General features: G+C 39.9%; 1 protein-coding gene across 2 annotated transcripts; it reads left to right on the top strand.

Moving 5' to 3' along the window:
* The first annotated feature begins 5,498 nt into the window (after nt 1-5,498).
* Nucleotides 5,499-10,767, top strand: LOC133480754 (regulator of G-protein signaling 4-like). 2 transcript variants are annotated; one of them, XM_061779325.1, is made up of 5 exons: nt 5,499-5,772; nt 5,954-6,058; nt 6,665-6,729; nt 8,647-8,807; nt 9,939-10,767. In XM_061779325.1, exons 1-5 carry the CDS (start codon nt 5,729-5,731, stop codon nt 10,179-10,181), a joined length of 618 nt encoding a protein of 205 aa, XP_061635309.1. In that variant the 5' UTR covers nt 5,499-5,728; the 3' UTR covers nt 10,182-10,767. The 2 variants fall into 2 exon arrangements, with proteins under 2 accessions (XP_061635309.1, XP_061635308.1); XM_061779324.1 differs by having other exon boundaries at nt 5,504-5,772; nt 8,644-8,807.
* The last annotated feature ends 122 nt before the right edge of the window (nt 10,768-10,889 follow it).

Genomic DNA, 10,889 nt, shown 5'->3' with positions numbered 1-10,889 from the left:
ACCATGCATGTTTTGGGGATGTGGTGGGAGGAAACCGGAATGCCCGGAGAAAACCCACGCAGGCACGGGAAGAACATGCAAACTCCACACAGACGGGGCCGGGGATTGAACCCCGGTCCTCAGAACTGTGAGGCAGATGCTCTAACCAGTCATTCACTGTGCTGCCATTTTTAAAAATTTATTTTTATTTTAGTTTATTTATTTTCATGGGGCCTCAAATGCCTGTCTTCTATCCTATACTCTGCTGTCATGGATGATGGACGACAGAGGTAACCTCCAGGGCAATAATTGATTAACCTGCAAATGTCTTTAATTTTAATGACTGTCTTTTCAGAAACGTGTCACCAGAAAGGAAGTGAGCTGCTTCGAATGTACAGTATGTTTTGATGAAACAACTGGCAACCAGTTCATTGTGTACCCCGCCTCCTGCCCGATGACAGCTGGGATAGGCTCCAGCACTCCCGTGACCCTTGTGAGGATAAGCGGCTCGGAAAATGGATGGATGGATGGAATTTACTTTAGTCACACAGAACAAATCATTTGTGCCTAAAAATCTTGTCATGTTTTCGAGTAAGGGTGTTAATTTCACAGTGGGCCAAAATAAAAAAATTTGGCCAAAGACACAGGTCCAACATTTATTGAAACTTGACTGTGATTGGGCGGCATGGTGGCCGACTGGTTAGAGCATCAGCCTCACAGTTCTGAGGACTGGGGTTCAATCCCCGGCCCCGCCTGTGTGGGGTTTGCATGTTCTCCCCGTGCCTGCGTGGGTTTTCTCCGGGCACTCCGGTTTCCTCCCACATCCCAAAAACATGCATTAATTGGAGACTCTAAATTACCCATAGGTGTGACTATGAGTGCGAATGGGTGTTTGTTTGTATGTGCCCTGCGATTGGCTGGCAACCAGTTCATTGTGTACCCCGCCTCCTGCCCGATGATAGCTGGGATAGGCTCCAGCACGCCAGCGACCCTTGTGAAGAGAAGCGGCTCAGAAAATGGATGGATGGATGACTGTGATTGGGCATGTGATCCCTTTCCTGCAGATACTGTATGTAGTATTAAATCTTATATGAAAACACACTTGTTTTGCCTAACACCAAATGAGGAATCAGCAAACTTTAATATTCTAAGCACATGAGAAATATATATACATATATCAGAATTTTTTTTTAATGGAAATCCTGTTGAAAAGGCCAACAGGAAAACAACCCATTAAAAAATGTCCTTCAATGAAAACCATTAATAGTCCCCATCTTGAATTAGAAAAAGTGTGGAAAGAAACCATTCATTCAAGCCATGTTTGTTATATTCTTTTGTTATACCCATGTTTGCGCTGCACACAAGACAAACAGGTCTGTCCTTGTCTTTGAAAGCTCGTTTTCCATCTTTAATTTTGCCATTTTTTGGAAAGGGAGATGTAAATTTGCCCAGAGAGACTGGTGTCATGGTTGCAAATGACTGCAACAGAAAAACAGGGGCCACTTGCCGGTCTTGAGTGACGCGCCAGCACACTAGCAAAGCATTCTACGATTTGTAGTATTAGCAGTGCATATGCTATATACAGGCGTGCCCGCTCCAATACACATTTGATATGGTCTTGCAGGCCAAATACAATTGCATCTGGCCCGTGGGGCTGAGTTTTGACATACAGTATGTTTTGGAACAAAAGCTAGGAAATGTGGAAAGGTGGTAAAACAAATCTCGCTTGTGGTCAATTTAATGATCACACACAACTAATTCAGCCACGGGGTTTGCAGACTGAAATTAGATCTGAATAATGTATGCAAAGGTTAATTGAGTCAATTAGTGTGTTTTCACCTTAGGACACCAAAGCAACATGATGAGAGACTTATCTTAAACATTTAAATGTGTTGTTGTTTTTTTCTGCTGGCAACCAGTTCAGGGTATACCAGCTCACCTGTGACCCAATGTGGACAAAGCTGGACAGAAAATTATTGGATAGATGGATTTCATTTCCACTTACGTGCAAAGTTTATCTTTTATTGGTCAGTCTGCCAAAGTGCGTGAATGGTGTAAAGTTTAGAAATACCAGTATGTACATGTCCATCATACACATATGGACAGTAGTATAGGCTACTGTATATATACAGTTTCTGGAAGTAACTTGCTGAGCACTGTACTTCAAAGTAGTGCGTTTGATAACAAAAAAGACAGCAAAAAAACCAAAACCTTAGTCAATCAAAGTGAACAAAACATTTAGGGGGGGGGTTCAGAAATTTTATTTATGAATTCTCTTTTTCCATGACCAGGACCTCGTTACCTCCACTCATGTCATCCAACCTTGAACAAAGTTTAATCAGCAGCTGGTACGTATATCAAATCTGTAGAAATCGCTAAATCTACCCATTTTTTTTTATTCACTGTGTTCCAGTCTGCTTTTGGTGTCCAGAAGAAAAATAATTCTACTAATGTCCAAACAACTAAAATGTGCTAGCTTTTGAATGCATTACTCCTTTAAAAGAAAACCTTTGGCCACACTGCATGTCTTAAATGCTTACATGTGTTTCAAACAAACCATAAACACTGAGGTCACTTGTAGATAGAAATTTGAGCTGGTTTCAGACAATATCAAAGAGGACAAAAATGTTTAAGATGTACATATGAGGTCCTGTGTGTAAAAGTGCCTTATTTTCTGTTTGTGCTCAGATGCTTTCAAATGTGTAGTTTTTCTGATCAATACCTAATGTGCTATAAATGTTTTAGTTGAATGGAAAGAAAAAGTGTAATTATTGAAATACATTAGGCTGCATTATTTGTGGTTCACACCAGGGACTCATACATATAGAAACTAAACTCGTATTGAGGTATTATATTTGTTGTTTTTGTAATTGTAATTGTTGTAATTGTAATTGCATAGATTGGTTTATACCTTTTTAAATTTTTTAAATGTATGTAAAACTTGTTTATGCTCTGTCATGATTTGACATTTTCTGACAGAGGTGATCAAATGGTCAGCAAACAAGCGTGCAAGAGGCAAAAATACCTTGCACACATTTTTCCAAACAAGCCAGGTACAATAATTCCTCGTATATAATGCGCACCTATGTATAATACGCACCCCCAAAGTTGATCTCAAAATTCTGGACTCTGGGGCACTGATACACTGGGTACGACCAATGAATGGCAGTCGGGGACCTGGCTGGGGGGTGCCATTGGGTCCCTGCGGCCCCCACTGGGTGGCCAGTTGTCGGGAAGCCTTGGTGGGGCCGGCAGACCGCCCTGGGTCCCTGCGGCCCCCACTGGGTGGCCAGTTGTCGGGAAGCCTCGGTGGGGCCGGCAGACCGCCCTGGGTCCCTCTGTGTGGGACGTGTCCCGTCCACCGGGCTGGTCTCGGGTGGACCCCTGGGCCTGATCCCGTCACTCGATTGATTGGGTGGGGTCCTCAGCCTCCGCGGTACGGCCACAGCAATTGACACTTCTGTCAGTCTTTGTGCATGTAAAACGGTGTCAATTCACTTGCATGTATCCGCAGGCACACACACCCCTGGGACTCTTTCACTCGGTGTGGGGTCACGCACTTACTGCGACAAATAACTCATGAATATGCAAATCGCTTGTGTATCCCCTCACTTATACTCTCGTCCTGTAGACTTTTATCATTTACATAATTAATCCCACCACACGTCAGTTGTACAGCCGGGTTCACGACCCTTGTCCTGCATGGTTCTTGCCCTGTTCTATTTTGTCCTGTCCTTCCCTAACAGGGTGTGGCACTACAGCCCCATGCAACACTCATATGTAATGTTTCATTGTTGTAGATAATGTAATGATTTACTTCTCTCATCCTGTTTACAATTAGTGCTTTGTCTTTTGTCTTTTGTATCTCTCTCCCCTCTAGAAACTTTATTCTGTTCGACTGATCAAGTTTGATTCTCAATTAAAGTTCAATTATAATACTAAGAAACCACAGCGGAAGCTTAAAAACTCCACTGTGACACAATAAAACTGTTCCGGCATAAAAGGGATACAGATTTTCCATTCTGCTTGACCTAACAGCCGAACAGGAGAAAAGGGAAAAAAAAAAAAAAGCTTTTGTTTTTCATAGTCTGTAATGTAAACATGAGTCGTGCGCGGCTGTCACGACTCACTTTGATTGGCCCGCGAAGCCCAATAGAAGACTTTGTGTTCAGACGTGACTTTCTTGTGTCGTATGATTGGTGAAGTTCAGTCACTTGGTCATCACGGTGGATTGGAGCAACGGTGCCTGATGCGGAAGTCGAAAACGAAAGTCTCAAAATAGATGTGCACGTATCCATCCATCCATCCATTTTCTGAGCCGCTTCTCCTCACTAGGGTCGCGGGCGTGCTGGAGCCTATCCCAGCTGTCATCGGGCAGGAGGCGGGGTACACCCTGAACTGGTTGCCAGCCAATCGCAGGACAAATACAAACAAACAACCATTCGCACTCACAGTCAAGCCTACGGGCAATTTAGAGTCTCCAATTAATGCATGTTTTTGGGATGTGGGAGGAAACCGGAGTGCCTGGAGAAAACCCACGCAGGCACGGGGATAACATGCAAACTCCACACAGGCGGGGCCGGGGATTGAACCTGGGTCCTCAGAACTGTGAGGCTGACGCTCTAACCAGTCGCCCACCGTGCCGCCATGTGCATGTAATTATTGATAAATGAAAGTAGCGAGCGGCATGTAGATTATTGAAACGGAGTAAAAGTACCGTTTCTTCTTAACTTAAATACTCAAGTAAAAGTAAAAAGTATGCTTCATTATAACTCCTCTGACAAGTACTATTTATTCAAAATGTTACTTGAGTAAATATAACAGAGTAAATGTATCGCATTACTACCCACCTCTGAGTATATGTCACTTACCAGCAGGGTTAATAGTTTGGAATTGTGCATTATCGTTAGTTTTTATTTGTTTTAACTTGTCTTTTTCAAATTTAGTTAGTTTTAATTCATTTTTAGACCGGGTTTGTTAATTTTTATTAGTTTTTATTTTTTCCAATAATGCTTCATTTTGGTTTAGTTCTTGTTAGTTTTAATTTTTTTAATTCGGGGTATTTGTCAAGTGTGAGATAAAAAAAAAAAAAAGACATTACACAAAGGTATTGGGTAATAAAAACCAAAGAAAAATACCATTAAATATGGTACTAACTACTAAATTGTACTAACTTACTAACAGATGAACAACCATCCACAAATCAAATACAGGTACTGTGTAACAGTCCACAGAATTTTGCATTGCAATGCATTAGCCTTACTTTGAGTGCGAGAATCAAATACATTGGTAAGTACTGTATATTTAAAGAAGTGACATTTTTGAAGTGTCAGATTTAAACTCCCTTGTAATTCTGTTGCTCTTTTCAACTGCTAACTTTTGTGTAACATGAATGTACAATATATTGTAAAATAATAACAATAATAAATGAAAACAGGAAGAAAAAAAAGGATATCTGGTGGCATACATCTATGACTACCAATTCTAGTCTTACATAATTGCTGACTGGCTTCTTGGTCTAAACAATACTGATTACCAAACAAAGTAGCTATCTCAGGTCCTCCTTTTCCATTGCTCTCCCCCTGAGTCTGGTGTGATTATTGCGTTTCTGTCAGTGTGCACTCCAAGGGGTGGAGACAGCTACAGCCGGCTACGTTTAACTGAAGAGCAGCACTATAATAACTGCTTCGAGCCACCCCATTGTTATTATACTCAAACAGTGAAAACTTGGAATCCTTGACATTTCAAGATGTGTAAAGGGCTAGCAACACTTCCTGCAACATGCCTGAAAAGGTAAGTTGATCAAGCTGATTTCACATTACAGCTAAAATTCCTGAATTAAAATGAGTTTTATTGTCTCATAATTTTAGATTAAGATCATTTTGGGCCTTTTGGGCAGCTGCAAAGAAAATAATGGGGAAGATGCATTTTCTTAATCAAATTAGATCGTCTTCTCTCCTATTCATCTCTGCAGTGCCAAAGACATCAAACACAAAATAAACATCTTTCTCCAGAGGCAAGAGTCACAAGAAGTGGACCAGAAGCAGACAGACGAAAAGAATGAAGAAGCTGCAAAAAGGTCAGAAGAACATTTATTCATTCAGCTTTTGATTTGAGTAAAAATAAATAAATAATTGAAGGTAGACAGTGAAGTCACTAATACTGATACACGTAGTCGTGCCCTGTAGAGGAAAATTATATGCAGTTAGGCCCAGGTAATTCATCAGATGACTTTATTAGCATATGAGCAGCTCAGAATACATTTGAACAATTTAAATGTCTTTACCAAGAGTGACTCAATCAATGCTTCAGTAACAAATTGTTGTTAAATCCTGAGTCAGCAGAAACCTACACAGGAAACGACTTTCCCTGGATTGGACTTTAGTGTTATGGTCTTGTGATGAAGATGTTGTGGCTGTTGGGGGGGGGGGGGGGTGAACTACCATATATGCACAGATTTAAGGCAAAGACATTTTTCAATATCATACTAATATTGTTATAATTTGGTTTGTTTGTCAGCAAACAAGGGAAGATGGTTGGCTCTGAAAAATAAGAACTGCATTATATTCAGAACAAACAATTTATTTTAGTAATAATAATAATTATTATTGTTATGTTGTTGTTTTACAAGAAACTATTCGAAAAGGCCTTTACCTTAATAAGAATAAAAACACTACTGTTTTAGGGTGCCAACTGCTGCTGAGGTAGAGAAATGGAAGGAATCGTTCAGCTTTGTGATCAACTGTGAAAGTGAGTATGAAAAAAAATACACACATGAATTGTACATTTCTTCTTAAAAAAAACAAAAAAAAACAATTGTACATGACATAGCAACTGTCCTAATGATGAGTATTTTTGGACCTAAACTAATTACTGTATGTTATTGTTTTAAATACCATCATAATGGTCAGATACAGTGGTTTGGATTTAAATTAGAAGTTTGGAGGACTTGGCCCAAAAACCCAAACATAGGGACGGGATCACTACATTCATTATCAGGCTCTGCTTTTCCGCTACGTGTCGCAGCGCATTACTGGACGGTCCCTCAGGGGTTTGTCACCAGTGCGGAACAGCTATTGTGTGTGTGTGTGCGTGCGTGAGTGCGTGCGGAGGAGCAATGGCCTTAGGGTAACCAGCTAGCATCTGACCTGCTTCTTCCATGACCTCAATTCACTGAAATTGAATGTCAGGACGAGTTTTCCAAGTCTTTCTGACTGGACATAAAATGTCTACACACCCCTGTTCAAATGCTAGGTTTTTGTCATATAAAAAAGACCAAGATTAATAGTCTCACAAAATTTTCCCCCCACTACTAATGTGACCTGTAACCTTACAAGTCAATGGAAAAAAGGATATCATTTTGAAAAGTGAAGTAAAAAAAAAAAAAAATGAGATAATGTGGTTTCACAAGTGTACACATCCCCTTATAACTGGGGATGTGGCTGTGTTCAGAATTACCCAATCTCATTCAAATTCATGATAAATGGGAGTTAGCACACATGTGGCACAATTTCAAGTGCCTCTGATTAACCCAAGATAAAGTCTTCTAGCAGGCTTTTCTTCAAATTTCTTTGCTTTCTAGTAGAAGTCTGAAGGTTTATACTGACTAGTATTTGGAACTGTTCATAATTCTCTCCACCTTTACTAAGGCCTCTGTTCAACCTGAAGTCCTGACTGTTCTTTTGGTGAAGGGCAGTGTCGTGTTTTCCCACATGCGTTAGGGAGATTTCAAGTGTGTTTTTGTCAAATGTAGCCGGGCTTGGATATTCTTGTGTGGACGAAAAGGCTCCCGTTTTGCCACACTAACCCATATCCTGGATGTACTGTATGAAGAAGACAGCAGATTGTTGTCACATTCACTAAATAGCCACTACTTGCGTGAAATTGCTGCAACTCCTTCAATGTTGCTGTTGGCCTTTTGGCAGCCTCCCTGAACAGTTTTCTTGTCATGTTTCCCATACTAGAACATCTGAATGTTTTTGAGGGGCGGGGGTTAATCAGAGCCACAAGGGCGTGTCGACTTTTTATATGTACGGTCTCTGCTGGTCACACTTAGCATCAATATTAGCTGAATGAGCATCATTGCTTCTTAGCGCATGATGCTTGACCTTTCTTTATTCTATCATGTTATTTAATTTGTTAAATTATTACCAGAGGGCGGCACGGTGGGCGACTGGTTAGAGCTTCTGTCTCATAGTTCTGAGTACCAGGGTTCAATCCCCGGTTCCGCCGATGTGGAGTTTGCATGTTCTCCCCGTGCCCGCGTGGGTTTTCTCCGGGCACTCCGGTTTCCTCCCACATCCCAAAAACATGCATGGTAGGACATCTCTAAATTGCCCGTAGTTGTGAATGTGAGTGCGAATGGTTGTTTGTTTGTATGTGCCCTGCGATTGGCTGGCAACCAGTTCAGGGTGTACCCCGCCTCCTGCCCAATGAGAGCTGGGATAGGCTCCAACACGCCCGCGACCCCAGTGAGGAGAAGCAGCACAGAAAATGGATGGATGGATGGATATTACCAGAGGCACAAAATGTAGCAATTGAGCTTTTCTAAAAAGCGTCAAAAACAGAATAATGTTAAATAGTTTTTTTATACTTGCGTTACATATGGATCTGCAACATGTTTTGACGATTTAAAGAGCATTATGTATTTCATATCTTTGTTAGTAGGTCGAAATGTGTTTACCAGCTTCCTGCGGTCGGAGTTCAGCCAAGAGAACATGCAATTCTGGGTTGCATGTGAGGACTTCAAGAACACTTCAATTTGCAAGTTGGAGAAGAAAGCAAAGTTCATCTACCAGCAATATGTGGCAATAGACTCTCCAAATGAGGTAATGATGAAATACTACGACAGAAAAGAACTGCATTTAACTCCAACTTTTATCTTAATTTACAGTATGCATACACTCAAAAAAAAAGATCATTATAGATTTCAGTGGTGTTGTCTGCTTTATGGTACGGATATATTTTGCATAGCCAATCTTTGCCTATTATTGCAATATTGTAATCCCGCACGATATTGCAGTTCGCTTATTGCAGATTCAGTGCATGGTGGATTTATTTAAAATAGTTTTTTTTTTAATTTAAATAGGTTAGTGCAGTTACTCACCTGCATGTCTCTGATACAGCTAGCTTCATTGGTGAAAATATTTTAATGTGGCAGTAATGACTTGCATAGGGTAATTTAGGCTCTTAATCTTTACAGAAAAAAAATCGTACTGAGAAATTTCAACTCAGACATTTGGTGAGTCAACAAATTGCTTGAGGATACGAAGAACGTGACCAGCATTCCACTATTATAAACAGAGAGGAGCCAGATGAGTTTTATGAAATAAAATTCACAAATACCAACCTTGGCCCGACGAATAGCTAATGCACACACTCATAACAATATAGACAGCAAGAAATGCAAGTAAAGGGCAACGTTTAGCTTGATTTTCTACAACTACCGTACTGTAGTTACAAACATCACTGCAATGAATTCTGGCTTCCCAGAATGCTTTTCGCTGATTACATTGCCCGGACTGTCACTGTGAGAACGGTGCCAATGCTTAAGACAGGAAATCGCCTGTTGATACCATGTCTGCAAGGGCTGTCGTTTACATCTCCCAAACAGAGCACACTCACTTATATAGGCATGTACTCGTGCAGAGTGTGTAGATGGTGACCTCAAGTGGACAAATAAAATGCCTGCCCCTCTTTAAAGTATCCCATATTGGCATTGGATTGCATATATATGAAACATAAATTTACATAATAATACAATAAATAACGGGTTGCTACTTCATTTATTGCAGGGGTTTTCTGGAATGTATCCCCCACAATAAACGAGGGAGAACTGCACATATTATTATAACTACATTTATCATTTGTACATCGCATTAGTTTACACGCACTCATTGATCATCCTTCCAAATACTTTCACTTTCTTACCATAGTGTTTCTCCTCTTGTTAATTCAAGGTAAACCTAGATGCTGGGACCAGAGAGGAAACAAGACAGAAAGTTATGAGTGCCTCTCATTCTTGTTTTGACGAGGCTCAGAGGAGGATCTACATTTTGATGGAGAAAGACTCCTACAGACGTTTCCTACACTCCAAATTGATTCACGATTTGTCTCAGGCCCACACTTCTGTTGTACGGAAGAAACAAAACAGTGGCTACAGCACCACTGATATCAGGGAGGAATTCGCTCGTGTTGCCTAGACAGGAAGAAAAACGGGAAGAATATTTCAACAGTTGCCGTACAAGATAGCTGTTCTTGTTAAAAGCAGCATTTGCATGCAGGATGAACAAGGTTTCAGTCATGACAATACGTACATATTGAGGTTAAAAGCGGAATAAAATCCAGAAATGCATGCTTAGTGTCAAATGTTCTATTAATTACTACCTCTGTACTTATAATTGAACAGCAACAAGAAATGTTTTGTTTTTGTTTTGGAAAATCCTAATGCTTTCCTTTTTTGTGTTAAAAAAAAAAAGTTAACTGCTGACACATTTAGTAAACTATTGTACTGTTTAAATCTTTTAACTAATTGATAATAACAATTGATGAAATATAAAAATATCATACAGTATTTGATCATTTAGCATGCCTTAATGTTGGATTACTGATTTCATTAAGCGTTTTGCAAGTAAAAAAGTCTTTTTTTTAATGTGGCCTTGCATGATTATATAATGCATAAAAAATACAGTATGTATTGCAATATTGTTATATATTACTTACATTCCCTAACACAAAATATTTTGTTTGTGTGTGTGTTTAGAATTAAAATAAACAGAAGACATGGATGATGCCATTAGCGTATTTTATTTCTTTGTGATTTTTGTGGGACTGCATTTGCAAATGATTACTTTTATTCCAATTTGTGCTTTTTTAAAATTACATGTGTATATCCTACTTGGATGTTATTT

This window comes from Phyllopteryx taeniolatus, chromosome 7 (genome assembly GCF_024500385.1).
Source record: "Phyllopteryx taeniolatus isolate TA_2022b chromosome 7, UOR_Ptae_1.2, whole genome shotgun sequence".
In the NCBI taxonomy this organism is placed as follows: domain Eukaryota; kingdom Metazoa; phylum Chordata; class Actinopteri; order Syngnathiformes; family Syngnathidae; genus Phyllopteryx; species Phyllopteryx taeniolatus.
Note: the sequence above shows the minus strand (reverse complement) of the source record. Positions and strands in the feature narration are given on the sequence as shown.

What these genes read in the sequence shown, in the direction of transcription:
- LOC133480754 (XM_061779324.1), top strand. Translation starts at nt 5,729, where the DNA reads ATGTGTAAAGGGCTAGCAACACTTCCTGCAACATGCCTGAAAAG. An exon ending in CCTGCAACATGCCTGAAAAG is followed by an intron (nt 5,773 to 5,953) that starts GTAAGTTGATCA and finishes TCATCTCTGCAG; the next exon opens with TGCCAAAGACATCAAACACA. An exon ending in AATGAAGAAGCTGCAAAAAG is followed by an intron (nt 6,059 to 6,664) that starts GTCAGAAGAACA and finishes CTACTGTTTTAG; the next exon opens with GGTGCCAACTGCTGCTGAGG.